Source organism: Scyliorhinus canicula, chromosome 18 (genome assembly GCF_902713615.1).
Source record: "Scyliorhinus canicula chromosome 18, sScyCan1.1, whole genome shotgun sequence".
NCBI lineage: Eukaryota > Metazoa > Chordata > Chondrichthyes > Carcharhiniformes > Scyliorhinidae > Scyliorhinus > Scyliorhinus canicula.
In genome coordinates this window covers 77,885,730-77,911,469 of record NC_052163.1, presented here as the reverse complement: position 1 = coordinate 77,911,469, position 25,740 = coordinate 77,885,730, and the positions used below count along the sequence as shown (strand labels likewise).

At 45.6% G+C, this 25,740-nt stretch overlaps 1 protein-coding gene across 1 annotated transcript; it reads left to right on the top strand.

The window, feature by feature from the left end:
* On the top strand, positions 1-25,367 carry LOC119953750 (E3 ubiquitin/ISG15 ligase TRIM25-like). The gene is made up of 6 exons (XM_038778333.1): positions 1-846; positions 934-1,029; positions 2,662-2,895; positions 15,454-15,476; positions 20,563-20,711; positions 24,669-25,367. The coding sequence occupies exons 1-6, from the start codon at positions 289-291 to the stop codon at positions 25,211-25,213; spliced, it is 1,605 nt and encodes a 534-aa protein (XP_038634261.1). The 5' UTR covers positions 1-288; the 3' UTR covers positions 25,214-25,367.
* The last annotated feature ends 373 nt before the right edge of the window (positions 25,368-25,740 follow it).

The following is a 25,740-nucleotide window of genomic DNA, read 5'->3' as shown; positions in this document are numbered from 1 at the left end:
CTCAGGATTTGGTCTGGAAGGAGTTAAACCTGCTTCTGCGCATCAGCAAGCTAAGAGAGGAAATCTGCAAGTTAATGGCTATGAAAGTGTTTTCCTCCATCTGAAAGTTGCTCTTTTTTTTTGAAAGGTTGCTTGCATTTATTATTCATCAGCGCAAGAAGCCAATCGCTGCCTTGCCCTCGAACACATTGCTGAGATTCAAGCCGGCGTTTCAGATGTTTCAATGTGACCGAGGCGCTGTGTAACATTGTGGGTGATACTTTCCCCTTTGCTATTCCGGGCTCAGCCATGGCAACTGCTGCCTCTCAGCAATGGTTAGACGAGGAGTTCACCTGCTCCATCTGCCTGCAGTTGTACAGCGATCCAGTCACCCTCGCCTGCAAGCACAGCTTCTGCCGCTCCTGCCTTGAGGAATTGGGGCCGGGCTCTGACCCTCCCAGCTGCCCCGAGTGTCGAGCTGGGGAGCGGACCCAGCCCCCTGTGCAGAGAAACTTCCAGGTGGCCAAGGTGGCTGGCGGCTTCCTGGCCCTGGAGAGAGCTCAGACTGGGGTCCTGTGCAGCTACTGCATCCGCACACAGCAGGCAGCCGTGAAGACCTGCCTGAAATGTGAAGCCTCCATGTGCCCCCTTCACCTGAGGCTGCACACGGGCAACGGGGTCTTCAAAAACCACCCCCTGGTGGACACATCCACAGACCCCTCTGTGTGGCGCTGCTCGGAACACGAGAGGCTGCTGGACATTTACTGCAAGGATGATAAAGTGTGCGTGTGCACCCTCTGCACTCTGATCGGGAGACACAAGGACCATCGCTGTGGCAGCATCAGTGAAGGGGAGAGGGAGCTGAGGGTAAGTGTGTGTCAGTAACCTGGCTCGACCCCTGCATTGCTCCCTTGGTCGGTCAGACTAACGGTGGTTCCATGTCTGTTATGCTAGGCTAATTTACAAGACAAGCTGAAGACCATACAGCAAAATGTTGCTTCAATTCAGACTTCCCTCTGTGATCTTCACACTCAGAAGAGAAACACTCAGGTGGGTTTGAACTCTCCAGTTTCTCAGATAAACCCTTCTCATTGTCATTTACTTCAGCTCAGTTAATTGACACAAATAACCTCCCCACTTCCCCACTTTCCTAAACACCCCCCCCCCCCCCCTGTTATCGCCTCTCAGCAATTGTGAGGATCTCATTCATTTTGTTTTTTCTGTGGAGATCGTTTTTTTCTGATGCTCGATCCCTTGGCCTCGCCCTCCAGTCAAAACATTCCTGAAAGTCCCACATGTGGAGGAGCTGGAGAGTCAGTCAGGCAAATATAAAGAAAATTCAAACCCCTGATGCAAGACCCGAAACCGTTGCCATTGACTCTGGCCCCACCTGGGTGTGAACCAGTCCATTCGCAACATCAGCTTGATGTTCAGCCCAAACCGGAGCTTTCCTGTCCTATTTCTTCTCCATCACAAAGACTGACTAGTTCTGCCCTCCATAACATCACTCACCCTCCACATTCACCTCCTCCTATTAGATATCCAGACCTTTAGCACTTCCTCATAGGGCAGCATGGTGGCACAGTGGTTAGCACTGCTGCCTCACAGCGCCAGGGACCTGGGTTCAATTCTGGCCTTGGGTGACTGTGTGGAGTTTGCACTTTCTCCCCGTGTCTGCGTGGGTTTCCTCCAGGTGCTCCGGTTTCCTCCCACAGTCCAAAGACGGATTGGCCATGCTAAAATTGCCTTTTAGTGTCCAAAAGGTTACGTGGGGTTACAGAGATAGGGCGGAGGATTGGACCTAGGTACGGTATTCTTTGAGAGGGTCAGTGTAGACTCAAAGGGCCTCCTTCTGTACTGGAGGGACTCTATGGATTACTCCTGTGCTCCAACTTCCTCTCCTCCCCACGACCTCTTCCTCCTATCCTATCTCATACCAAATCCCACTCATCTCATTTTGCCAACCTCAAATAATGCATAAGATTTTCAAATCTCCTCTTTGTGTTTAAATCTTAAAAAGGTCCTGCCTCCTCCCTCTCTCCTAACCCCATTACCCATCCTAAAATCTCCCTTCCCCTGCCTCTGACCTCAGTACATCCTCCCCACCTATCACCTCAAAAGCGACAGCATGCATTTTGACACCACGATCACGCTTTGGTGAAATTCCCTTTCGAAGCCCCTTCCCCTCCCACCTCCTTTGTGACCCACCTCTTTTGACCAGGAATTTGCTTCTCCTTCCTTACCGCTCCTAATTTGGCTCACTGCTTATTTTTCCTTCCGCCCCTGTAAAGTGTGCTCTGGACGTTACGCTGTGTCAAAGACACAAAATGGATGCTGTTGTCCTTGACACCAATGCTACCAAAATTACATTTTTAATTAGTCATATTGTAGCAAATTCTACTTGACAATTCATCCTGAGAACTGGTGCATTAACTCAACAATGACTGTATTGGACCATTATAGTCAAATTGCCCACCAACAGTGGCTATCTGAACATGGCAATAGAGTATGCCGGCATGTTGCTTATTTTGGAAGAGGAAAGGATAAAACCCAGTATATACACTTCATTCTTTCAATAGTCTAGTGATCTCAATTTTAGTTTTAGTGTTAAAGTGGTGTGTAATGTGACATGTACAAGGCATGATTAAATAATGAATAACCAAAGCTAACCCATCTCCTAAGAATCTGATAACAGAGACAAAGAGAGAAGTGAAGGAAAAATATGATGCATTGAAGAAACATATTGAAAATGAAGAGCGAGATGTTTGCCTATGTCTGGATAAGGAGCAGAACCGTGTGACAACAGCAATTGACAGCCACATCCAAAAACTAGAAAAGGAAATTAAATTCTTTGAGATGTGTCTAGTCAATCTCGCTGGCCTTTCACAGAAAAAAGAAAAGCTTGCCTTTATACAGGTAATGTGCGATTTATATTTGGGTAATGTTTATACAGCTCATACAACATGTTTACAGGCTAATCTTTATTTTATAAAAGATACACAATCAGATTTACTCCTGTGTAAGTAGTTATTTATATTAAATTTGCGCAGGATAAGTTGATAATGTGTTTCAAGCTGTGCTGTGTTCACAATGTAGGAGGCTAGGTCGAAGAGACGAAGGTGTGTCGGAGATAGACATTGACATAGAATTTACAGTGCAGAAGGAGGCCATTCGGCCCATCGAGTCTGCACCGGCTCTTGGAAAGAGCACACCACCCAAGCCCACACCCCCACTCTATCCCCATAACCCAGTAACCCCACCCAATATGAAGGGCAATTTTGGACACTAAGGGCAATTTATCATGGCTAATCCACCTAACCTGCACATCTTTGGACTGTGGGAGGAAACCGGAGCACCTGGAGGAAACCCACGCACACACGGGGAGAACATGCGGACTCCGCACAGACAGTGACCCAAGCTGGGAATCGAACCTGGGACCCTGGAGCTGTGAAGCAAATGTGCTTTGCAGACCTGCAAGCACAACAACACTTGCTCAAAGCCATTGCCACTAGCTGTTATTGTGTCCAGGGTTCTCTAGTCTCGTATTGCTGATATCTGCAGCATTAACAAGTTTGCTGTCCAAAAATGTGGAAAGAACTCATAGATGAATTACCCACAGCCAACAACTCCCCCACATAACCGCTCATCAGCAAGGGTACGATAGACCATTTGCTTGGTTTCCAAGAGTCCTTTTGGGCCACTGTACACATTATTATGCCCTTTATTGACAAGATAGGCCTTTGACCAGCAATATGTCACTGATATGCAACTAGCAGCCCATAATGGCACAGATCAATGTTTGCTTCCCAAGCAACTACAAGGCCTGTTTTTAAGGCAGTCATCATTGGCGTCTTTATTTGAAGGGAGAAAGATTCCTGGGAAATGAAAACTTGACCCATGGGCAGAAGTGAAGATACAGCAAGGCCAGTAGAATAATTATCAAGCTTACATTGAAGCACCTGTCATGTGAGAGTACCTTTACGAAATGAGTGTTTTTTATAAAATAAATGTCGTGGGTGTACCTTTAAGAAATGGGTGTTTATTACTGCAGTGATGTCAGAGTGTGGGTGGAGCTGGGCTGTCTGTCAGCTTTTAGTTTCACTTTGAGAAAAGCTTGGGTGTGTGTGATTTGTTTTGGTTTTGTTTCAGTATTGGAGCTGCAGTCAACCACAGAATGTGTAATGTTGTTCTCTATGCCATGTAAAGACTATCTCTTGATCATTTGGTCAATTCAGAGTTATAACTGTTCTCAGTAGTTAATTTAAACCTGATGTGCTTCTGTTAAAAGGTTTTTTAAAGTCTTATGGATGTTAAAAGGAAAGTAAGGATTACTTAGTGTTGTATTCTTTGGGGGCTGTATTTGAATTAATGGTTGCTAAGATGGTCACTGTATGTTTTAAAAAGGTTAACTTGGGTTCATAGAATAAACATTATTTTGCTTTAAAAGATACTTTTCAATTTCTGCTGTATCACACCTGTAGAGTGGGCCGTGTGCTCCCCATACCACAATCTATTAAAAGTTGTGGGTCAGGTGAACTCCATGATGCTCGTTGGGGTTCTCTAATTGGAAGAGGTGCTGACAACAGGGGAAGTGGAGAGGGGTGTGGTGTCGGCAATTTATGGGGTGATTCTGGGAGAAGAGAAGGTATCGCTGGAGGGGTTTAAGACGAAGTTGGGGGAAGAGTTGGGGGAGGGCATGGAAGAGGGGTTGTGGTGTGAAGTGCTCCGGAGGGTGAATGCTTCAACCTCGTGCGGAAGGTTGGGGCTGATGCAGCTGGAGGTGGTGTATAGGGCGCACCTCACAAAAGCGAGGATGAGCCGACTCTTTGAGGGGGTAAAGCATACTTATGAGCATTGCGGTGGAGGCCCCACAAACCACATTCATATGTTTTGGTCCTGTCCAAAACTGGACGGTTTGGAGGGAGGTCTTCGAATGTGGTGCATAAGAAACTCGAACCGGGTCCTCTGGAGGCCAATTCGGGGTATCGGATTGGCCGGGTTTGGAAGCGGGTGCGGAGGCAGATGTCTTTGCCTTCGCCTCATTGATTTCCCGAAGGCGGGTCCTGTAGGGGTGGAGGTCAGCTGCTCCTCCCTGTGCTCTGGCGTGGCGGGAGGATCTGCTGGAATTCTTAACACTCGAGAAAGTGAAGTTCGAGTTGAGGGGAAGGTTGGAAGAGTTCTACAATTCACGGGCTTTGTTTATTATGCATTTTCAAGAATTGGATGACATTGAACATTGTGGGGGCGGTGGTGGGATGGGGTGGGGGGGGGTTTGGACTGTGTATGTTGTTGGTGACTATGTATGGGGTGATGGTGGATTCCTGATTCTTTTTCTTTGATATTTGTATCAAAATTGTTGAGGGTTGTTTGGGGGTTGGTGGGATTAAAGAATTGTTGGCGAGGGGATTGACTTTGTATTTGTTACCGTGATTGTTGATGGGTGTAAATTTGGATGAAAATGTGAAAAAAAAATTTTAAACTTACATTGAAGCAGGTGCTTCAGATGTTATGCGATGTAAGTGATATATTTTTTCATTTATGGGATATGGGCATCGTAGGCAAGGGAGGCCAACCTTTATTACCCACCCCTAAATTCCCATGAGAATGTTATGGTGAGATGCCTTCTTGAACAGTCCATGTAGTGTAGGTGCATCCACAGTGTTGTTAGGGAGGGTGTTCCAGGAAAGTTTACCCAGCAACGATGAAGGAATGGTGATATATTTGGTGATATAATGGTGACGAATTCACCTGAGGAAGGAGCAGTGCTCCGAAAGCTCGTGTTTGAAACAAACCTGTTGGACCTTAACCTGGTGTTGTAAGACTTCTTACTGTGCTCACCCCAGTCCAACGCTGTCATCTCCACATCATGATATATTTCCAGGCCAGCATAGTCAGTAACTTGGAGGGGACCTTGGAGATAGTGGTGTTTCCATGCGAGTATTCCATCACACTCCTGACCTACGTCTTGAAGGTGATGGATAGACTTTGGGAATCAGAAGGTGAGTTACTCGCCGCAGGATTCATAGCCTCAAAACTGCTCTTGTAGCCACAGTATGTATATGGCAAGTCTAGTTCAATTCTGGTCAGTAGTAGCCCTGGAATGGTGATAGTGGGGGATTCTGTGATGGTAATGCCGTTGAATGTTATAGGGAGACGGTTTGATTCTCTCTTGTGGAGAGGGTCATTGTCTAGCACTTATGTGGCGCAAATATTACTTGCCACTTATCAGCCCAATCCTGGATATTGTCCAGGTCTTGCTGCATTTGGACATGGACTGCTTCAGTGTCTGCCGAGTCGCGAATTGTACTGAACATTGTGCAATTATCAGCAAACATCCCGACTTCTCACCTTATGGTGGAGGAAAGATCATTGGTGAAGCAGCTCAAGATGGTTGGGCCTTGGACACTACCCTGATGAACGCCTGCAATGACTTGCCCTTGTAGTCTGCATCAACCATAATATTCTTTTGTGTTAACCATGACACCAGCAGGTAAGTGCTGCTTGACACCATTCACAACACCTTCTGTCACTTTACTAATGATCAAGAGTAGACTGGTGGGGCTGTAATTGGCCAAGTTGGATTTGATTTGGAGACAAGGAATACCTGGACAATTTTCCATATGTTTGGGTACATGCTAGTTTGTGCTGGATGGTATGGCTAATTCCCGAGCACCAGTTTTAAGCACTAGAGATGTGATGTTGCCAAGGCCCATCATCTTTGGCAAACGTCCCCAGATGTCAGTGAGGAGTATTTTGCAGGATCAACTGCGCAGGATGTGTCTTTGCCATTCCTGGCTCCTAGACTAATGCTAAGTATTCTATCTGGTTTTATTCTTGAATGATTTTTCTGTAGCTGTTTGATAGAACTGAGTAGCTTGCTAGGCCATTTCAGAGGGCAGTTAAGAGTCAACCACATGTGGGTCTGGAGTCACATGCAGGCCAGACCAGGTAAGGATGGCAGATCTCCTTCCTTGAAGGACTTTAGTGAACGAAATGGGTTTTGACAACAGTACTTATATCGTTACTGAGATCGACTTTTTATTCTCTGCTTATTTAATAAATTGCATTTAAATCCACCCCCTCCCCTAGCTACAGTGGTGTGATTTTAACTCCTGTCCCTGGACTATTACTCCAGCCCTCTGGATTACTCGCTAGTAACATTACCAGTGTGCTATTTTTGTCTCGAATGTGATGGTGACAAGTCACCACGTATGGAATTTAATTCTATAATCCCTGGCTCAAGGTTGTCTGTAACCAATCTCCAACCAGTCCAAAGGTCGCAGCCTCTATAAGAGCAGTCCAAGTATCTCTAGGATGCTGTGACCATGACTCTTGTCAGCATGGGCTGCAGGTTCCATGGAGTGGCCACACACTCCGTGGTGACTCTGGCTATGAAGTTTAATTACATTTGTGTTTCCATTGCAATATGCAAAGTCCACTCTGGTCAATATCCTACCCTATCCATTCTGCAGTATTGGGGGAGAGTACATCACCAGGGCTACATTTCAACCTTGTAGCTATTCAGCCCAGTTGCTTGTCACGATGTCCGGCCAAGTGAAAGAGGAGAAATGAAGATCACGACTGATCTGATATAACCCTAAACTCCACTTTCCCGCCTTATCCTCATAACCCTTGATTCCCTTACTGATGAAAAATCTGTCTGTTTCAACCTTGATCATACTTAATGATCCAGACTCTACAGCGCTCTGTGGTAAAGAATTCCACAGATTCACTACCCCCTGAGAGAAGAAATTCCTCCTCATCTCTGTCTTAAATGGACGACCCCTTACTATGAGATTATGCCCTCTGGTCCGAGACTCTCCCAGAAGAGGAAACATCCTCTCAGCATCAATCCTGTCAAGCACCCTGAGAATCCTATATGTCTCAATAAGGTCGCCTCTCATTCTTCTAAACCCCAATGAGTACAGACCCAACCAAGTCAACCTTTCATTAGAAGTTCGCTCCATACCCGGGATCAACCTAATTAACTTCTCTGGACTGCCTCCAATGTCAGTATATCTTTCCTTATAGAAGGGGACCAAATCTGTTTACAGTATTCCAGGCCTGGTCTAACTAGTGTCTTGTAGACCTCCCTATATTTACACTCCATTCACTTTGAAATAAAGGCCAACATGCCGTTTGCCTTCCCTATTACCTGCTGAACTTGCTTGTTGGATTTTTGTGATTTATGTACAAGGATCCCTAAATCCCTCTGCGTTGCAGTTTACTGCAGTCTTTCTCCATTGAGCAGTGTGTATAACTGTTTGTCCTATACCAAGTAAATCTGGGTCGAGGATTGTTTTTTTGTCTTCCCAACACCTAGCAATGTATTTGCATGGATTAGTGAGGTTAAAATCGGCTCAGCCAGCATTCTCTGACTGTGAACAAGTCCTGGTACTGCAGCAGGACCCCCTGCCAGTTAAGTGCCTGTCTCTGATCAGCGAACACCACTCACTTCTTTATACCAGCAAGACAGTGAGTCAACCCTGAGCCACCTCCTTAACCTCGCTATTTGCATCATGCATGCTACTGCTTGGCTGATCTGCTGCTTATGACACAGTCAGTTGCGAGCTGCAGAATTGTTTGCTGATCGTCCTTCATTCCAAGCTGGAAGAAAGTAACAGAAGAGAACTGTTGCCTCAGCCGCCCACATATCTCCACTGCACAGAAACGGTGAGGTTCCTCAGCTCCAGCGTGCTTCGTGTGACAGTCATTTAGTAGGATGGCATTACAGGGATGACCGCACAGCCCCACGATCCCACCGTGGATACCACACCTACAAGGCAATTGAGTCACAACAATGGAGCACAGATTCCCGATCTAGTCGTGGCTTCCTGCTGAGAAGATGACAGTGACACTGTGGTGTCAGTTATGATTTCCGGGTCACAGGCAGCATGGTGGCACAGTGGTTAGCACTGCAGCCTCACAGCGCTGAGGACCCGGGTTCAATCCCTGCCCTGGGTCATTGTCCGTGTGGAGTTTGTACATTCTCTCTGTGTCTAAGTGCCCCCCCCCCCCTCCCCCTTCCCCCCTCCACAACCCAAAGGTGCGCAAGGTAGGTGAATTGGCCACACTAAATTGCTCCTCAATTGGAAAAAAGAGAATTGGACACTTTAAATATAATATATATATATATATATATTTCCAGGTCATTTCATAGAATCATAAAACTCCTACAATGCAGAAGGAGGCCATTTGGCCCATCAGGTCTGCACTAACCCTCCAAAAGAGCACCCCTGTACACCAGGACACCTCCCACCCAGGATCATACCGCACCGCACCTCCCCACCCCTGTGTTTTCCCTTGGCACCCAAAACTCAACGCCTCTTCTGTAAGGTCCCCGATTCCTCCCCACCCAAGACCATGACTTTCCTTAGCCTGTTATCCATGACACTCCTTCATGTAGCCTCCCTTGTAGGCCCAGTAATGCCCATGACTTGCCTCCGATGCTGCAGTGAGATTGGTTGGCAGCTCATGAGGGCAGGGCTTCCTTTACCTCCGGCACTGATGTCCTCCACTCGCCTAGTTTATTGAGTCAGCCACTTTGCAACCAACCTTTTTACTGGGTGGATGGGGAGCAATACAATCCTTCTCCCACCCCTCCCTCCCCCATTCAAAATCCCGCCCTTGGAATAATAAAAGGCCACTCCCTTCAGGTCAGCCAGCAGCTGTAACCAGATTCAGGATGGCCCCAAAACCTCTCCGGAGCACTATGGCCCTCTTGTCCTGAGGCCACCTCCAGGTAGTTGCAGTGCTCCCAACTCTGAGGGAGGCCTCCAGCCCAACTAGACATTTCCAGTTGACTCTGAGCAACCTTGCCCATGGGATAAGACTGGCCAGGAGAACAGCAAAGTCATGTGTAACGAGGATACGACATTCACTTACAATTTCTGGGTTAACATTTTTGAAGCTCCTAATTAACTCAACATAGACACTAATTAAATCAATTAGGATAATTCACAGTCCCTTGTGGTTTATAGGCTTGAAGATTTGGGAAGCGGGGATTGTTAATTATGAGAATTTGACTACGCTTGAATTTTCTTTGACTGTATAAAAACATATTATGATACAAATGGGAATGTTTTACGAAGCAAACCAGGATGCCAAAGCCACACAATCGGGATACTGCCTCTGGTTTCTTTGTATTTATCATATTATAAACACCTAGGTAGAACAACTACAGTGCAGAAAGAGGCCATTCGACCCATCCAGTTTTCACTGACCCTCCGAAAGAGCACCCAAACTAGGCCCAATCCCCCGCCCTATCCGTGTAACCCCACCTAGCCTTTGGGACACCTTGGGGCAATTTAGCATGGCCAATCCACCTAACCTGCACATCTTTGGACTGTGGGATGAAACCGGTGCACCCAGAGGAAAACACACACAGACGTGGGAAGAATGTGCAGACAGAATACAGACCGTGACCCAAGGCTGGATTCAAACTTGGTGCTGTGCGGCAGCAATGCTAACCACTGTGCCACCATTCTGCATAACCTGTATTACCTCACTGATTATACTTCCTTTGCTATCCCTTTGCCTACCTCATACTGATGGATAAATAAAACCCAAGTCTTAATTTTGAACTGTCCATGCAAATGATGTCAATCTATGAGGTTTGTTATAATTGCCATAGGAAATTGCCAGAAGGTACAGGTCCACTCAGTCATTATATGAGCGATCCGATTTTGGTCGGGTTAATCTTTGTGTCACATAAATGCCACATAAAGTATATTTATTGAATCTCCTATGTTTTTTAATGCATGGAACAATCTGCCTGGACTGTACGAAGAACAATACTTTTCACTGTACCTCGGTACATGTAGAAATAAATCTAAATTTAATGCCTTTCTCTACTGTACCTGCTGCTTTCAGGCACTGCCCTTTTTTGCCAGTGTAACAGCCAAGGAGGGTTTCATTTCTCACTCTTCCCCTTCTATCATGTCTCCTCTGAGACCACATTTGCCACATCGTTCTATCACATTGTGTAAACCATTGTTGTCTCTATTTTGCCACATTTATGGGGGTGGTGAAGACTGATTGTTAATGTCTAGTAATTCAGAGACTAAGGCAATGCTCTGGAGACATGATTTTTAATCCCACCACGGCAGTGGGTGGAATTTAAATTCAATTAATAAATCTGGAATTAAAGCTAATCTCAGTAACCTTTTATCACAAAAAACCACCTAGTTCATTAATGTCTTTTAGGTCAGGAAATCTGCCACTCCTGCCCGGTTTGTCCTACATGTAACTCCAAACTCACAGCAATGTGGTTGACTCTTAGCTGCCCTCTGAAATGACGTAGCAAACCACTCAGTTCAGGGGCAATTAGGGATGGAGACTACTGACCTTACCAGTGATGCCCACATTCCATGAAAGAACAAAGCAAAAAAAATATTATGCAAGTTTATAGGGAATACTGGAATTAATATTTTGGCGGAGATCATTCTGACATCGTCACGTATCATGCTGATGGTATCTACAAAGGTACCAACTTCAAACACCGATTCTTGAGGATGTATAGTTTTGATTTTGGAATGGTTTGAGGAGTCCAGTTAGAATAACAAGCCCAGTCGTCGTAGAACAATTATTAAAGACTATTTATTAATTTAAAGGAAAGACAAAAACACACAAACAGGACTACAAGACTATGAATAACTAAACACACCCTTGTTCCGATATATATCTACGATCTCTGAACTTCTTAAGACTTCCCCTTTCCCCAAACAACATCCAAATTAAATAAATCTATGTCAAATCCAGATTACAGTTACCACACCATATAGGCCTATTAGTCAAGGCTAGGAAACATCTTTTCCTGGTTCAGCCTAGATATTTAAACTGCCTTTATGACAGTTTCTGTATTACCTCGGCTCTTGGACTTAGACGCTAGCCTAGCTTCCTGGCTGTTAGATTGTGAATTGGCCTGGTAGGCTGTTAGATGTAAAACTGACCTCCCTCGCCATTAGTGTAAACTGGTCCTTCTGCTCCTGAGGGTATCGGCAATTATATCATTGTTCTGGATTCCTGCTAATATTGTTGCTGGGAAAATCACATCTCATCATGCCTTTTGAATGCTGGCTCCTGCTGTCACTAAACAGATTCCTGTTGCTGAGCACCTATCCTTGTTACAATTGTATTGCTTTTTTAATTTTTTTCCAATTAAGGGGCAATTTTAGTGTGGCCAATCCACCTATCCTACACAGCTTTGGCTTGTGGAGAGTCATGCAGGCATGGGGAGAAAGTGCGAACTCCACACTGACAGTGACCAAGAGACAGGATCGAACTCGGGTCCTCAGCGGCGTGTGGCAGTAGTGCTAAGCACTGCGCCACCCTGCCGCCTACTGTTACTGCTGGTACAGGACAGATTTCTACCTGTTGCTGGGCAGGCCTGTTGCTGGGCAGATCGCTTCCCACTATGCCTTGTTACAATTGTATTACTGATGTTACTGGGCAGATTTTTACCTGTTTCTGGGCAGACGTATTGCTGGGCAGATTGCATCCCATGCTGCCTTGTTAAATTCACTTTACTGCTCTTACTAGCAGATCCATGGCAACATGAACATACAAATTAGGAGTAGGAATAGGACCATTTGGCCCCTCGAAACAAGTCTGCCATTCATTAAGATCATGGCCGATCTGACTGTGGCCTGAACACCACTTTCCTCAATACCCTTCGATTCTTGATGAACCTCTGCCTTAAATAGAGTCAGTGATCCTGCCTCTACCGCTCTCTATGTTAGCTTGCATAACAGATCACATGGCATCATTTCAATTAGCAGCCAATGTCCAATAAACCTGGATGTATGATCCACAGTGTTCTGCACATATGTTAGTGTTAGTTGCCCAGGGTCACTGGAATTAAGTATCAAAGGTCAGCTATGGGAATAAAACAAGTGACAGAATAGTATTCTTTAATCTTTGATACAAAGTAGTCATCTCTGGCAAGGCCAGCATTTGTTACCCATCCCTAATTGTCATTGAACTGAGTGACTGACTCGGCCAATTCAGCCAGTATTTCAGAGTCAACCACTGTGCGTCTGGGGTTACATGTAGGCCAGACCAGGTAAGGATGGCAGATTTCCTTTCCTAAAGGACATCAGTGAACCAGATGGGTTTTTACAAAATTTGATGATAGTTTCATGGTCACCATTACTGACACTTCCCGACTTTATTAATTGAGTTTAATCCCCCCCCCCCCCCCCCCCCCCCCCCCCCCCCCCCACTGCGGTGGTGATATTTAAACCCATGTCCCCCAGACGCTGGGAGTCTGGATTGCTGGTCCTGTGCTATTATCACAATACCACCATCTCTTAATTGCCGTAAAGTTTACTAAGTATTTGCTACAAATATTTTAAAAACCCAATAAAACCAGTACAGAGTTAGCCTGAAATTTGAGGACCAATGGAAGGATACCAGACGTGTTTGATGGTACCAGAGATGTTCAGGACCCATCTGGTCCCTTCACATATACGAGCACTGGACAGAGTTGTGCACATCTTACTTTGGTGAAACAATTGTGCAGGAAGAAGCTCCAAGACATGTCGGAGCCATAATGCACTCAATGGCATCATTGTGATTTGGGAAGGTTTGAATAACCCACTGCTCTCAGGAGGCTCGGTAGAGTGAAATCAACAGCCAGTGTAGTCAGATTAGGTGCAAGACATCTCATATCATATGAGAAGACACTATCAGACCTGCCTGTCAGTGGAAAACTATTATCGCTGGCTCAATGCAAGGATGCAACATTATCTGATCCAGCCCTGGTCAGCTGAAGCTTAAAAAACCTGCCTTATCTAAGGAAAGATAGACTGACATTGGAGGCAGTCCAGAGAAGGTTCACAGATTGATCCTGGGGATGGAGGGATTTTCTTATGAGGAGAGGTTGAGAAGGTTGGACCTGTACTCATTGGCGTTTAGAAAAATGAGAGGCAACCTTATTGAGACATATAGGATTCTCGGGGGACTTGACAGGCTAGACGCTGAGAGATTGTTTCTCCTTATGGGAGAGCCTATGACCAGAGGGTATAATCTCAAAGTAAGGTGTTATGGGCCAAGGTTTAGAAAACTCCAAAGTATATCATGGAGTTCACCTGACCTACAACTGTTTATTAATTTGGTTCCGATGAGCACAAGGGCCTGCCTTTCAGGAGTTATTCAACAGAGGCCTTCAGCACTTTTAATCAAAAACAAGCTTTATTCTACAAATTCAGTTAATATTTTTATAAACACACACAATATGCATTTTATCAACTGCAAACATAAATACCCCACGCAGCTACAGTAATTTATGTATCACCTTTAATAAATTTCCCCCTTCAGCTGTTCCAATTTAATAACAAGATCCCATAAACTAGTACCCCCTTTTCAAAGGTGTGGCCCAGCACACAGCATTCAAGACCTGTATGCTCTTGTTTTCTTTCCAAAACAGCAGGTTTGAATTCCTTCCAGAAAGCTATTATTTCATTTCATTTCATTTCATTTTTTATTTCATTTTCATTATTTCTTTTCAAGTTATCAAGCAATCTGGAAACAGCTTCTAAAATGAGGATAGGGAGACAGGACAAGACTTCTCTGTCTGCATCCAGTAGCCAAATGTGAAAACGAAAGCAAAAACTCAGAGCCACAAGCAAGCCTCAAACTAAAGCGAACGTAAAACTCAGAGCCACAGCCCAGCTCCACCCACACAATGACATCACTGAAGCCATGTGATAAGACTAAACATTTCTTAAAGGGACACTCCCATGACAAAGGGGTCGCCCATTTAAGACACAGAATTTGAGGAAGAATTTATTTTCTTAGAGGTAGTGAATTTGGGTAGATTGGCCATCCTATAATGGCCACTTAGTGTCCAAAGTTTACGTGAGATTATGGGGTTACAGGGATAGGGCGAGGAGTGGGCCGAGATAGGATACTCTTTCAGAAGGCTGGTGCAGACTCGATGGGCCGAATGGCCTCCTTCTGCACTGTCAGGATTCTATCATTAGCATCTCTTCAGAAAGGAACTGGGATACAAGACTAGAGAGGGTAGATCAATGGAGAAAATGTTGATGAGGATATTTCAGAAATACTCAGAATAAGTATATTACTGCCATTCTAAGTGGCGGACCCATCAACCGTGGGTGGTTGAGTATTAGTAAATCAGTTGCTAAACCATGTCTTACTGTAGAATGCTCATCCAAGTCTGCTATTGTAAAACGCCAATTCTGCAGACTCAGTACCCTCACAGGAGGTATTAACGTGTCACAACAGAACTGTGACGTATACTTGGAATGGAGTAAATGCTTCTGTTGTGGGAAGACAGGCTCATGGGGGAAATGCAATTCCGATCTACAGCTTGCATTCTGTGATCGAGGACATATCTATCATAAATAAAAACTTATCTGCTTTCTTGCATGAATTTTTGATGTGTTTTCAAGGATTGCAGCCCCTGATTTTATAACCTGTAAATTTACATATTCAGTCTTTTTTTTACAGGGCTTCAATTCAGTGGTAACCAGGTAAGTGGCAATAATATTAACATAATTTATTTAAATATGCAGACAAAGCCTGACATTAATAGCCTTACAATATTTATCTTTGATTTGGCTCTGGCACTTAGCAGACTTCAGTTCTGAATAATTGAGTCATTATTGGGTTTGATTTCTTATTTTCACATATTCAGTGTTAAATACATACACACCACTACTTGAGAATCAAAGCTCTCCTCTGTGTGATGATCAATTTTTGAATCCTTAATCACAGTTCTACTTTAGCTTCTTCATTGACATTCTGGGGTCTATTCATGCCTGGATTTAGTCTTGAATCTGGAGATCTGTCCATGCAGGGCCTGGTACATCAGCTGCTAAAATGGCCTATATGGCAGGCAGGAAGCATACATTAATTGGAAATGACAGGCCCATCATACTGGTAAAAACAGTAATATTGATGTGCCGACTGTCAAGTTCACACCTGAAACAAGCATTCGGCCCTCTATGGACAGGGAAATAAGGGACCTATAAGATCTGTTTGAGGCCTAGTCCACTGTAAGATTTTCTGAGACAGCTGCAATAGGTTTCTTGAATTCTTCACGTTTAAAATGTTACAATGCTCGTGCTGTGCTTTAAAATGGAACAAATTCCTATGTTTAGTGGGAATTCCTATCCATTATTCAGATGATTTACCATCCCTTCCAGATTGGCCTGGGGTCTCCTGGGATTTAACATCAATCTCCAGGACACTGATGTGTGCAAACCTGGAGAAACATCAGCCAGACTTGATTTTTTTCTTTTGTTATTGTCTTTGAACATTTCTTTTATCAGATAAAAACAGATTTACAATGGAGCATAAAAGGCTGTTTGGCTGACAGTCAAGCATCATCCAATTGTGTAAAGAGTCTTTTTGCTTTCCGATTGACGAAGGAAGACCGTACATCACAAGGGCTGGATGTGGGGCCGACTGATGACTAGAATGTGGGGAGCAAGTCATGTGATGAAACATCCAGGACTACATTTAATCATAGTTGGCAACCCTATTCAAATCCTTTTTCTATTCATGTTTGTTCTGACTACCAACATATATCTTGGGAGGTTTCATAGAATTTACAGTGCAGAAGGAGGCCATTCGGCCCATCGAGTCTGCACTGGCTCTTGGAAAGAGCACCCTACCCAAGGTCAACACCGCCACCCTATCCCATAACCCAGTAACCCCACCCAACACTAAGGGCAATTTTGGACACTAAGGGCAATTTATCAGGGCCAATCCACCTAACCTGCACATCTTTGGACTGTGGGAGGAAACCGGAGCACCCGGAGGAAATCCACGCACACACGGGGAGGATGTGCAGACTCCGCACAGACAGTGACCCAAGCCGGAATCGAACCTGGGACCCTGGAGCTGTGAAGCAGTTGTGCTATCCACAATGCTACCGTGCTGCCCCAAAATTCCTTTCTCCTCATCTATATTGCTCATTCCTTTACTGGCCAATACTTCAGGAAATTAAGATACTGGGATTCAGGATAGACCGTTCTATATAATCGTGCAAAAGAGTGTTTTGGCTATGGGCCTGAATTTTCAGGGTGCTGGAGAGCTGGGCTGGGCTGGAACTCCGTTATCTGGAGGGTTGGCAGGGAACACATCCCCACTGGCTCCAGCAGCCTCATGCCATATTACGAGCGTTGATTGGCATAAGACAGGACCTCCGTCCCTCATCCAGGAGGCAGTCCCGCTGTGGAGAGTTGCTTGTCAATCAGATTGGCTGGCAGCTCTCCAGTCCCTCCAGGCACAGCACTGCAGTGGCCGGAAGAGGCACTACAGGGAGCTGTCTGGAACTAAGTCCCAGCAACTGGAGGACAAGGTAAGTAGCAGGATTCCCAGGGCGGGGAGGGTAGGGAACGCCTGGAATGCCCCCACGAGGGGGCATGATTGGGGTCTTGGGGTATAAGCTAGGGAGTGGAAGTGGGAGCTCACCAGGCCTGAAGGGGAGGGGCTTCCACTCAGAAGAGGACTTTTGATGAAGGCATCCACCCTTCCCTACCTCCCCAAGATCCAAATACCTCCCCCGAGCTGTTATCCACCTGTCAGTCTCATAATTGAGGCTGGGCAGGAAAAGGCAGAAGTGATCATTTTGAGGGCCTTAATTGCGGCAAGGGAGGACTTTCTGTCTGAGTCCCAGCATAAAATCTCTACCAGGTTGGGGTGAGTATAAAACCAGAGAGAATCCCGTCCATGCAATTTCATGCACCCCCCCCCCCCCCCCCCCCACCTCTACTGTCCAGAACCGGCTGAGGGATGGGGGAAGTGTAAAGTGTAAAGTTCTGGCCATGGTGTGTTATATGGCATCCCTTTGGGTTTCATATCTCAGTAAGGAGACGGTGTAATGCACGGAAGGTTTCTAGTGAGCTGTTATGAAATATGTTCACAGGGTCTGCGGTTTCCTAGCAACAGAAATATAGTCAGCACTTTGGCAGTGCGCTGTTTTAGTTCAGATCACATGATCTCATCTATTACAGTCTACCACCTACAGCCATTAAAGGGAATAATTGTTTAAAATCTACCTACACCGAGTCCACTTGTGCGTTTTAAACAGAGTGAACTGATTTTCACACATGTCTCCCACTCCCTATACTCCCACACCCAGTGGCACCATTCACAATGCCACCCCCACCTAATGTTGCCACACCTCAAGTTGATCCACCCACCAATTGCGCAGTGATTTAGGGGTAGGTGGCATCAGAAGAAAAGAACAGGGGTGTACCATTCAGCCCCTCCGGCCTGTTACATCATTCAGTCATATTTTAATAATAATCTTTATTGTCACAAGTAGGCTTACATTAACACTGCAATGAAGTTACTCTGTAAAGTCCCTAGTCGCCACATTCCGGCGCCTCTTCGGGTACACGGAGGGAGAATTCAGAATGTCCAAATTGTCTAACAACACGCCTTTTGGGAGGAAACCGGAGCACCCGGTGGAAACCCACAAAGACACGGGGAGAACGTGCAGACTCCGCACAGACAGTGACCCAAGCCGGGAATCGAACCTGGGACCCTGGCACTGTGAAGCAGCAGTGCTAACCATTGTGCTAACGTGCCGCCAAACTGTGCATCAACACGGGCATGTCCTTGGGAATAGTTTGTCGCGGCATAGCACGGCACTCCATTGATCATCCAGAGGAGGAGCAGGAAGCTCTATGAAGCCCTCCTGTGTAACGTGGGCAGGGTCTCCATCATAACACCATCATTCACTCCTCTTCCACCATTTCCACAGTGCAAAGGCATCATTCTGATCCTGCTGTTTCAATCTTTCCAAATCCTGACATTCCTTCGTGCTTCCTAATTTCTATTTCATATACTCCAAAACCAAGGACCATCATTGACTAACCACACTCCACCAACACACCAGATCCCCAGTACTGTCACCCCAACCATCCGGCTCCCTGGAACATCCTCACCATCTTGCTGCCCGTCACCCTGTGCTGTCTTAGATGACGCCTCAGATTTAGATTTATTGGCCTTGTGTTCAAATTCCTTCATCTCAGTCCTCCCTATCTATGTAAGCTCTGTCAACCCTAAAATTCTCCTAGCTCTCTCTGCGCTTCTCCAATTCTAGCTTCTCCCTCAATTTCCTTCACCTCATTATTGGTGACCCTTATCTTCAGCTGCCTCAACCTAAGCTTGGGAATTCCTTCTCTCATCCTTTCTTCCTCACTCTGCTCCTTAAAGAAGCTTGTTAAATCCTCTATGTCTTTGACCAAGCATTTTGTCACCTCCTTGTATCTCATTTTTTAAAAATACATTTAGAGTGCCCAACCATTTTTTTTTCCCAATTAAGGGGCAATTTAGCGTGGCCAATTCACCTAACCTGCGCATCTTTAGGTTATGGGGGTGAAACCCACAGAGTCTGGGTAGAATGTGCAAACTCCATACATTTAGTGACCCGGGGCCGGGATCAAACCTGGGTCCTCAGCGTCGTAGGTAGCAGTGCTAACAAATGCACCACCATGCCGCTCCTCCCTGTATCTCCTTATATCCAATGAATTTCCATGAAGCTCTTTGGAATATTTCAGACGCCATTGAAGCCACTCTACAAAAGTCAGTAATGAGGAAAGGAAGAACAATACCTGATAATCCAGGCTTCACCCACTTGCCAGTGCACCATATCACCAATAAAAGGTAGGCACAGCAGAAAACTATCATGACTAGAGTGATCTCCTGAACTATGTTCATTTGCCTGAGGAGGATTGGTATTGTAAAAGTATAAAGTCGCCATAGTCCAGATGACCATAGGCCTCTTTCCCCTTTGAGGGGGAGAGCTGACTGGTGGTGATTTAACCTGAGGATCAGCACACCTCAGGCGAGGGACAAGATTGAAAAGGTGGGCCTTCATGAGTAACCTAAGGGGATTGGTATAACCCTCACGAGACTCAAGGGGACAACCCGATTGATCGCCCCGTGGGGCTCGTGGAGTAAGAGGCAGAGGCCCAACAGCGGGCTTGTTAATTCCCCAAGATAAAAGACGCCCCAGGACGGAGCCGGCATCTAAGATGGTCCCAAATGGGACTTGGACTGTTGCTTAGTTGCTGTATTTCCCAGCTGTGAGTAGGAAATAAACTACTTTTGACTCACCTTTTCGGAGTTCCTAATTGACTACAATAGGGACAGATTGCATTTTCCTATATTTTTACCCCCACACTGGTTTTTAATCTGGTTTTTCGCCTCTCCTGTGAGATTATATATTGTGATGTAAAATACATCATACCTGTGGTATAGGTCTCTTTAACCAGTAGGTCTTTTATCATAGAATTATCATAGAATTTACAGTGAAGAAGGAGGCCATTCCGCCCATCGAGTCTGCACCGGCTCTTGGAAAGAGCACCCTACCCAAGTTCAACACCTCCACCCTATCCCAATAACCCAGTAACCCCACCCAACACTAAGGGCAATTTTGGACAGTAAGGGCAATTTTATCATGGCCAATCTTGTTGATCATTATTCATTTTTTCACAGGGGCTTTACACAGTAACTTCATTGAAGCTTACTCGTGACAATAAGCGATTTTCATTTCATTTTCATTTCATTTCATTTGAATAAGTTGTGTTTATGTTTCAGGATAAAGAATGCATCAGAACCATTGACCTCCTCTCATCCCGGGCCTTGCCTGGATAAAATAAAACTGGATAGGATAAAGAATCACACACAGAAGAATTTCGAGCTGGTTTCCAAGGTGAAAAGGGACAGAGATAGATTGATCTCTTTGTGTAAGTAGGATGAAATGAGTGGTCATGCGTTGCCTTGTTTTTGTAATAACGGGAGCTTTCAGCACCTCAGGATGCCATTCAACCCATCATGCCTATGCTAGCTCTTCATGCCATTCACTTAGTCCCATTCCCCAGAGCGCTGCAAATGTTTCCGTTTCAAGTCTATATCCAATTCCTTTTGAAACTATTCACTTTAGTGTTTACCAGACCCATCCCATCTGCTGATTTTGAATGTATGCTGCCTATACCCAAGTCCATGTCATGAATATGTCAAAATGAACAATGATGCTAATATCGAACCACATGAGTTACAATATAGAGTGACTGGGGCACAGGAGGAAGCTGTCTAATCCATCTAGACTCGTGGGGCTAAATCCTTTACCTATGCCTTTGAAATAGATTTAAGGTACCCAGACGTCATGATCACATAGTTGTTAAACATGACCGACTGTTACAGAGCAACAATCACCAAAGGCAGTGGACTCTTGAACTGCACAAACATCTGCAGAGCTGCAGGTATTGACCAGGCGAGTAGAAATAATTGGATAGTATTTGCAAAGAGTGGGCAGGCCACAATGGGCCAAATGACCCCCTTCTGTATTGTAAAATTTGAAGTTATAATCCACTGTGCTCTGGTGGGACCACAATTGTGTCCAGTTCTGTTCGCCAAGAACAAGGAAGACATTGAATCATTGGCGGTAATGCAAGGTAGAGAGATGGGACAGATCCCTGGTGTGGGGAAGAGAAAGATTGGTGAGACTTTTGTTTGTGCACCTGGAAAGAAGGAATCTAAAGCAAAATATGAGTCCAGAAAACTATGTTAAGTGAAACAACAGGAGAAAAAGAAAGAGTGATACTGCCCAATATTCAGAATGTGAATGTAACATGGCAACATGATCTGCAAGCTCCTTGTAGGAATGGTACGTTGAGCTAAAGGCACGATCTAACCAAATTGCAAGCACCGAGAAATACCACGGCATTGAACAGGACTTGGTTGCAATCCAGGGATTCCGTGGGGAACGACCTGCCAAGGCCACACTTAGTCTCATTTTCTGCCCTGAGGAACCACCGATCTCTCGATCACCCTGAGGTATCCTCTAGATGCCCCAAAGCCCCAACTCACCTATAAGGGAATCCTGGGGCCCCCCAGCATCTAACCTAATACGGGCAGGGGAGCGCCGATCCCCAGCATAGTCATGATTATAACCTGACACATTGGCACTGCCAGTCTGGAATTGACCTTGCCAACCCATCTGGGCATCATGGCAGTGCCCAGGTGGCACTACCAGGATGACAGGCTGGCAGCGCCAAGGTGTCCAGGTGGCATCAGAAGTGCTAGGGTTCCACCCTTCTGAGGGTAACCACCTGGGGGGCCTCCAAGCCCCCTATGAGACCCGCCCCCCCCCCCCCCCCCCCCCGTGCCATTCCACCTGGTCCCCTTTTGTTGGGACCAGTACTGAATAGTGCTCGCCTAAGGTCGCTGAGGCAAAGAGGTTAGATCCCAACACCTCGGGAAGATCAGGTGAGCTGCATATTAGAGTGGGACTAGCTACTCAATCTAATATGCAGATATGCCAAATACTGATCCCGCAGAAAGGGCGGGATTCAGATCACGACATCTCGCAAGATCCCGTTAGATCTCACGAGACATGGCAGGCCAAATAAATCCGGAAAAGGGATCTCCCGTCATCTACCGACCACGTTGCGCCCCTGTTGCGAATGGGGATGCGACACGGCCGGTAGATCGCACTCACCAGAGTGGAAGCTACAAACAAAGTGAAGACAACTGGATGAGCAAATTGTCCTTTATCAAAATCGCTGAATTTGTGGAGACAAACAAATTTCATCTGTGATTATTCATTTCCTGCAAGGAATTATATTGGCTGGAGTTGCTAAAACACAGAGAATTATAAACTAAATAAGCTGATGATTTGATTTAGATTAGATTTAGATTTATTGCTCCGGTTTCCTCCCACAAGCCTCAGCAGACCTGCTTGTGAGGTGAATTGGACATTCTGAATTCTCCCTTGGTGTACCCGAACAGGCACCGGAGTGTGGCAACTAGGGGACTTTCGCAGTAACTTCATTGTAGTGTTAATGTAAGCCTACTTGTGGCAAAAATAAAGATTGTTATTATTGTTGTGTACCGAGTGAAAAGTACTGTTCTGCATACAGTCCATCTGATGACAGCTGGCAGGGAAAATAATGCATTTCCTATAAAGGAGACAAAGGAAAACTAAGTATACAATAATGAATAGTCAGCATGATTTCAAAAGCGGCAATAGGATCTGGAAATTCAAAAATACAGTAAAAGTGACACAGGTTGATAAGGCCATTAAAAACAAGCACTAGAACTTGTTTCTAGAGGGATACAAAAGTGAAGGGGTGAAACAAAAATTACGTTGAGACTTAATTTGACTACAGTTAGAGCAGTATGTTGTCTAACAGATTCTGGTCTCCCTGGAACCCCCTCCCTAACAGCACTGTGCCGACACCATGTGGACTATAGCGGTTCAAGAAGGCAGCTCAACACCACCTCAATTAGAGATTTCATAGAATTTACAGTACAGAAGGAGGCCATTCAGCCCATCAAGTCTGCACCGGCTCTTGGAAAGAGCACACTACCCAACCCCACACGTCCACCCTATCCCCATAACTCAGTAACCCCACCCAACACTAAGGGAAATTTTGGACACTAAGGGCAATTTAGTATGGCTAATCCACCTAACCTGCACATCTTTGGACTGCACATCTAGGGACAGGCAATAAACGCTGGCCCAGCCAGTGACACCCATATCTGAACAAATATGTTTTAAAAAATTTAGAAGAAAGGTGTAGCAAAACTGGAGAGAGTGCTGAAAGGATCTACCAGAGTGTGGAAGGTTATTTCGACCAGGAAAGGTTTGGCAGGCTGGATCTCTGTTCTCTTGAAAAATGAAGTCTGTGGGGTGATGTAATAGTGGAGTCACCATAGTCCCAGATGACCATAGGCTCCTTTCCCCTTTGAGGGGAAGAGCTGACTGGCGGTGATTTAACCTGAGGATCACCACACCTCAGGTGAGGGGCAAGGTTGAGAAGGCGGGGCCTTCATGGATAACCTCAGCCGGGAATTGAGTCCGAGCTGTTGGCCAAGCTCTGTGTCATGAACCAGCTGTCCAGCCAGCTGAGCTAAGCCAGCACCCAGTATAATTGAGGTCTATGAAATGATTAAATGTTTTGATAGAGTGGATACAGAGAGAATGTTTTCTCTTCTGGGGGAAGAGCATAATGAGAGGCCATCGATATAAGATAGACCCGAAGAAACCCTATAGGAAATTCAGAAGACACGTCTTTTGCCAGAATATGGCGAGAATGTGGAACACATTACAAGAAGGCGAGCAGTACAGACGCATTTAAGGAGAGGCTTGCTGAGCCTATTACCTTGATAGATTGGGATGAGGAAAGAAGGGAAGAAGCTCAGGAGGAATATAAATACCATCAATAAATATGATTGAATTATCCCATCGTAGTGCAGGATTAGTTCACTCCAGCTTGTTTGAGGGTAGGCGCTGGCATAGTGGTATTGTCACTGGACTAGTAATCCAGAGACCCAGGGTGATGATCTGGAGACCCGGGTTTGAATCCCACCATGGCAGGTGATAGAATTTAAAAACTCAATAACTTATCTGGAATTAAAAGTCTAATGATAACCAGGAAACCATTGTTGATTTTTGTAAAAACCCACCTTCTTCACTAATGTCCTTTAAGGAGGGAAATCTGCCACCTTTACCTGGTCAGACCCACAGCAATGTAGTTGACTCTTAACTGCCGCCTCAGGTGCAATTAGGGATGGGCAATAAATGCTGGCACAGCCTGCGATGCCCACATCCCATGAACAAATACAAAAAAACATATCCACGGTCTCTCTCCCAGGGACAGAATGGCAGAAAGCAGTAACACATTTCCTTCTATTCACAGATGGACAGAGGCTGACCCCGGATCTGGACACGGCCCATGCCCAGTTCATCCTGTCTGACGGTAATAGGACTCTGACTCTATCGCCCAAAAGGCAGCTGCTACCCAAGAACACGGAGCGATTTGATTGCTGCCAGCAGCTACTGTGTACAGAGGGAGTGAAGGCCGGCCGCTTCTACTGGGAGGTGGAAATAGTGGGCGACAGCGGAGTGTGGAAAGTCGGGCTTTGTTACAGGAGCATCAGCCGCAGGGGCAAGGGGACCGAGTGTTTACTGGGGAGGAACTGCAAGTCATGGTGTCTCTACTCACTGGTGGGCTCTGTCTTGGCTCTTCATGATGACAACGACACCAAGCTGACTGTGGGGGATATTTCCAGGGTGGGAGTGTACGTGGATTTTGAGGCTGGAACAATCTTGTTTTACAGTGTGTCTGACAGGAAGCTCACTCTGGCACACACCTTCCAGGAGCAAACATTTACTGAGGCTCTCTATCCTGCCCTGCAGATTGGTGACTTTACCACATCACTGAACCTATGTGCACTCAAATAATTTCCAATCATAGAACCACACAGAAAGCACAGAAAGAGTCCATTCAGCCCATCATACCATAAGACATAGGAGCAGAATTAGGCCATTCGGCCCATCAAGTCTGCTCCACCATTCAATCATGGCTGATATTTTTGTCATCCCCATTCTCCTGCCTTCTCCCCATAACCCCTGATTCCCTTATTAATCAAGAACCTGTCCATCTCTCGGTGACTTAGCCTCCACAGCCTTCTGCAGCAATGCGTTCCACAGATTCACCACCTCTGGCTGAAGAAATTCCTCCTCATCTCAGTTTTAAAGGATCGTCCCTTCAGTCTGAGGCTGTGCCCTCGGGTTCTAGTATTTCCTACTCATGGAAACATCCTCTACATTCACTCTATCCTGGCCTCGCAGTATCCTGTAAGTTTCAATAAGATCCCTCCTCATCCTTCTGAACTCCAATGAATACAGACCCAGAGTCCTCAACTGCCCCTCATATGACAAGCTCTTTATTCCAGGGATCATTCTTGTGAACCTCCTCTGGACCCTTT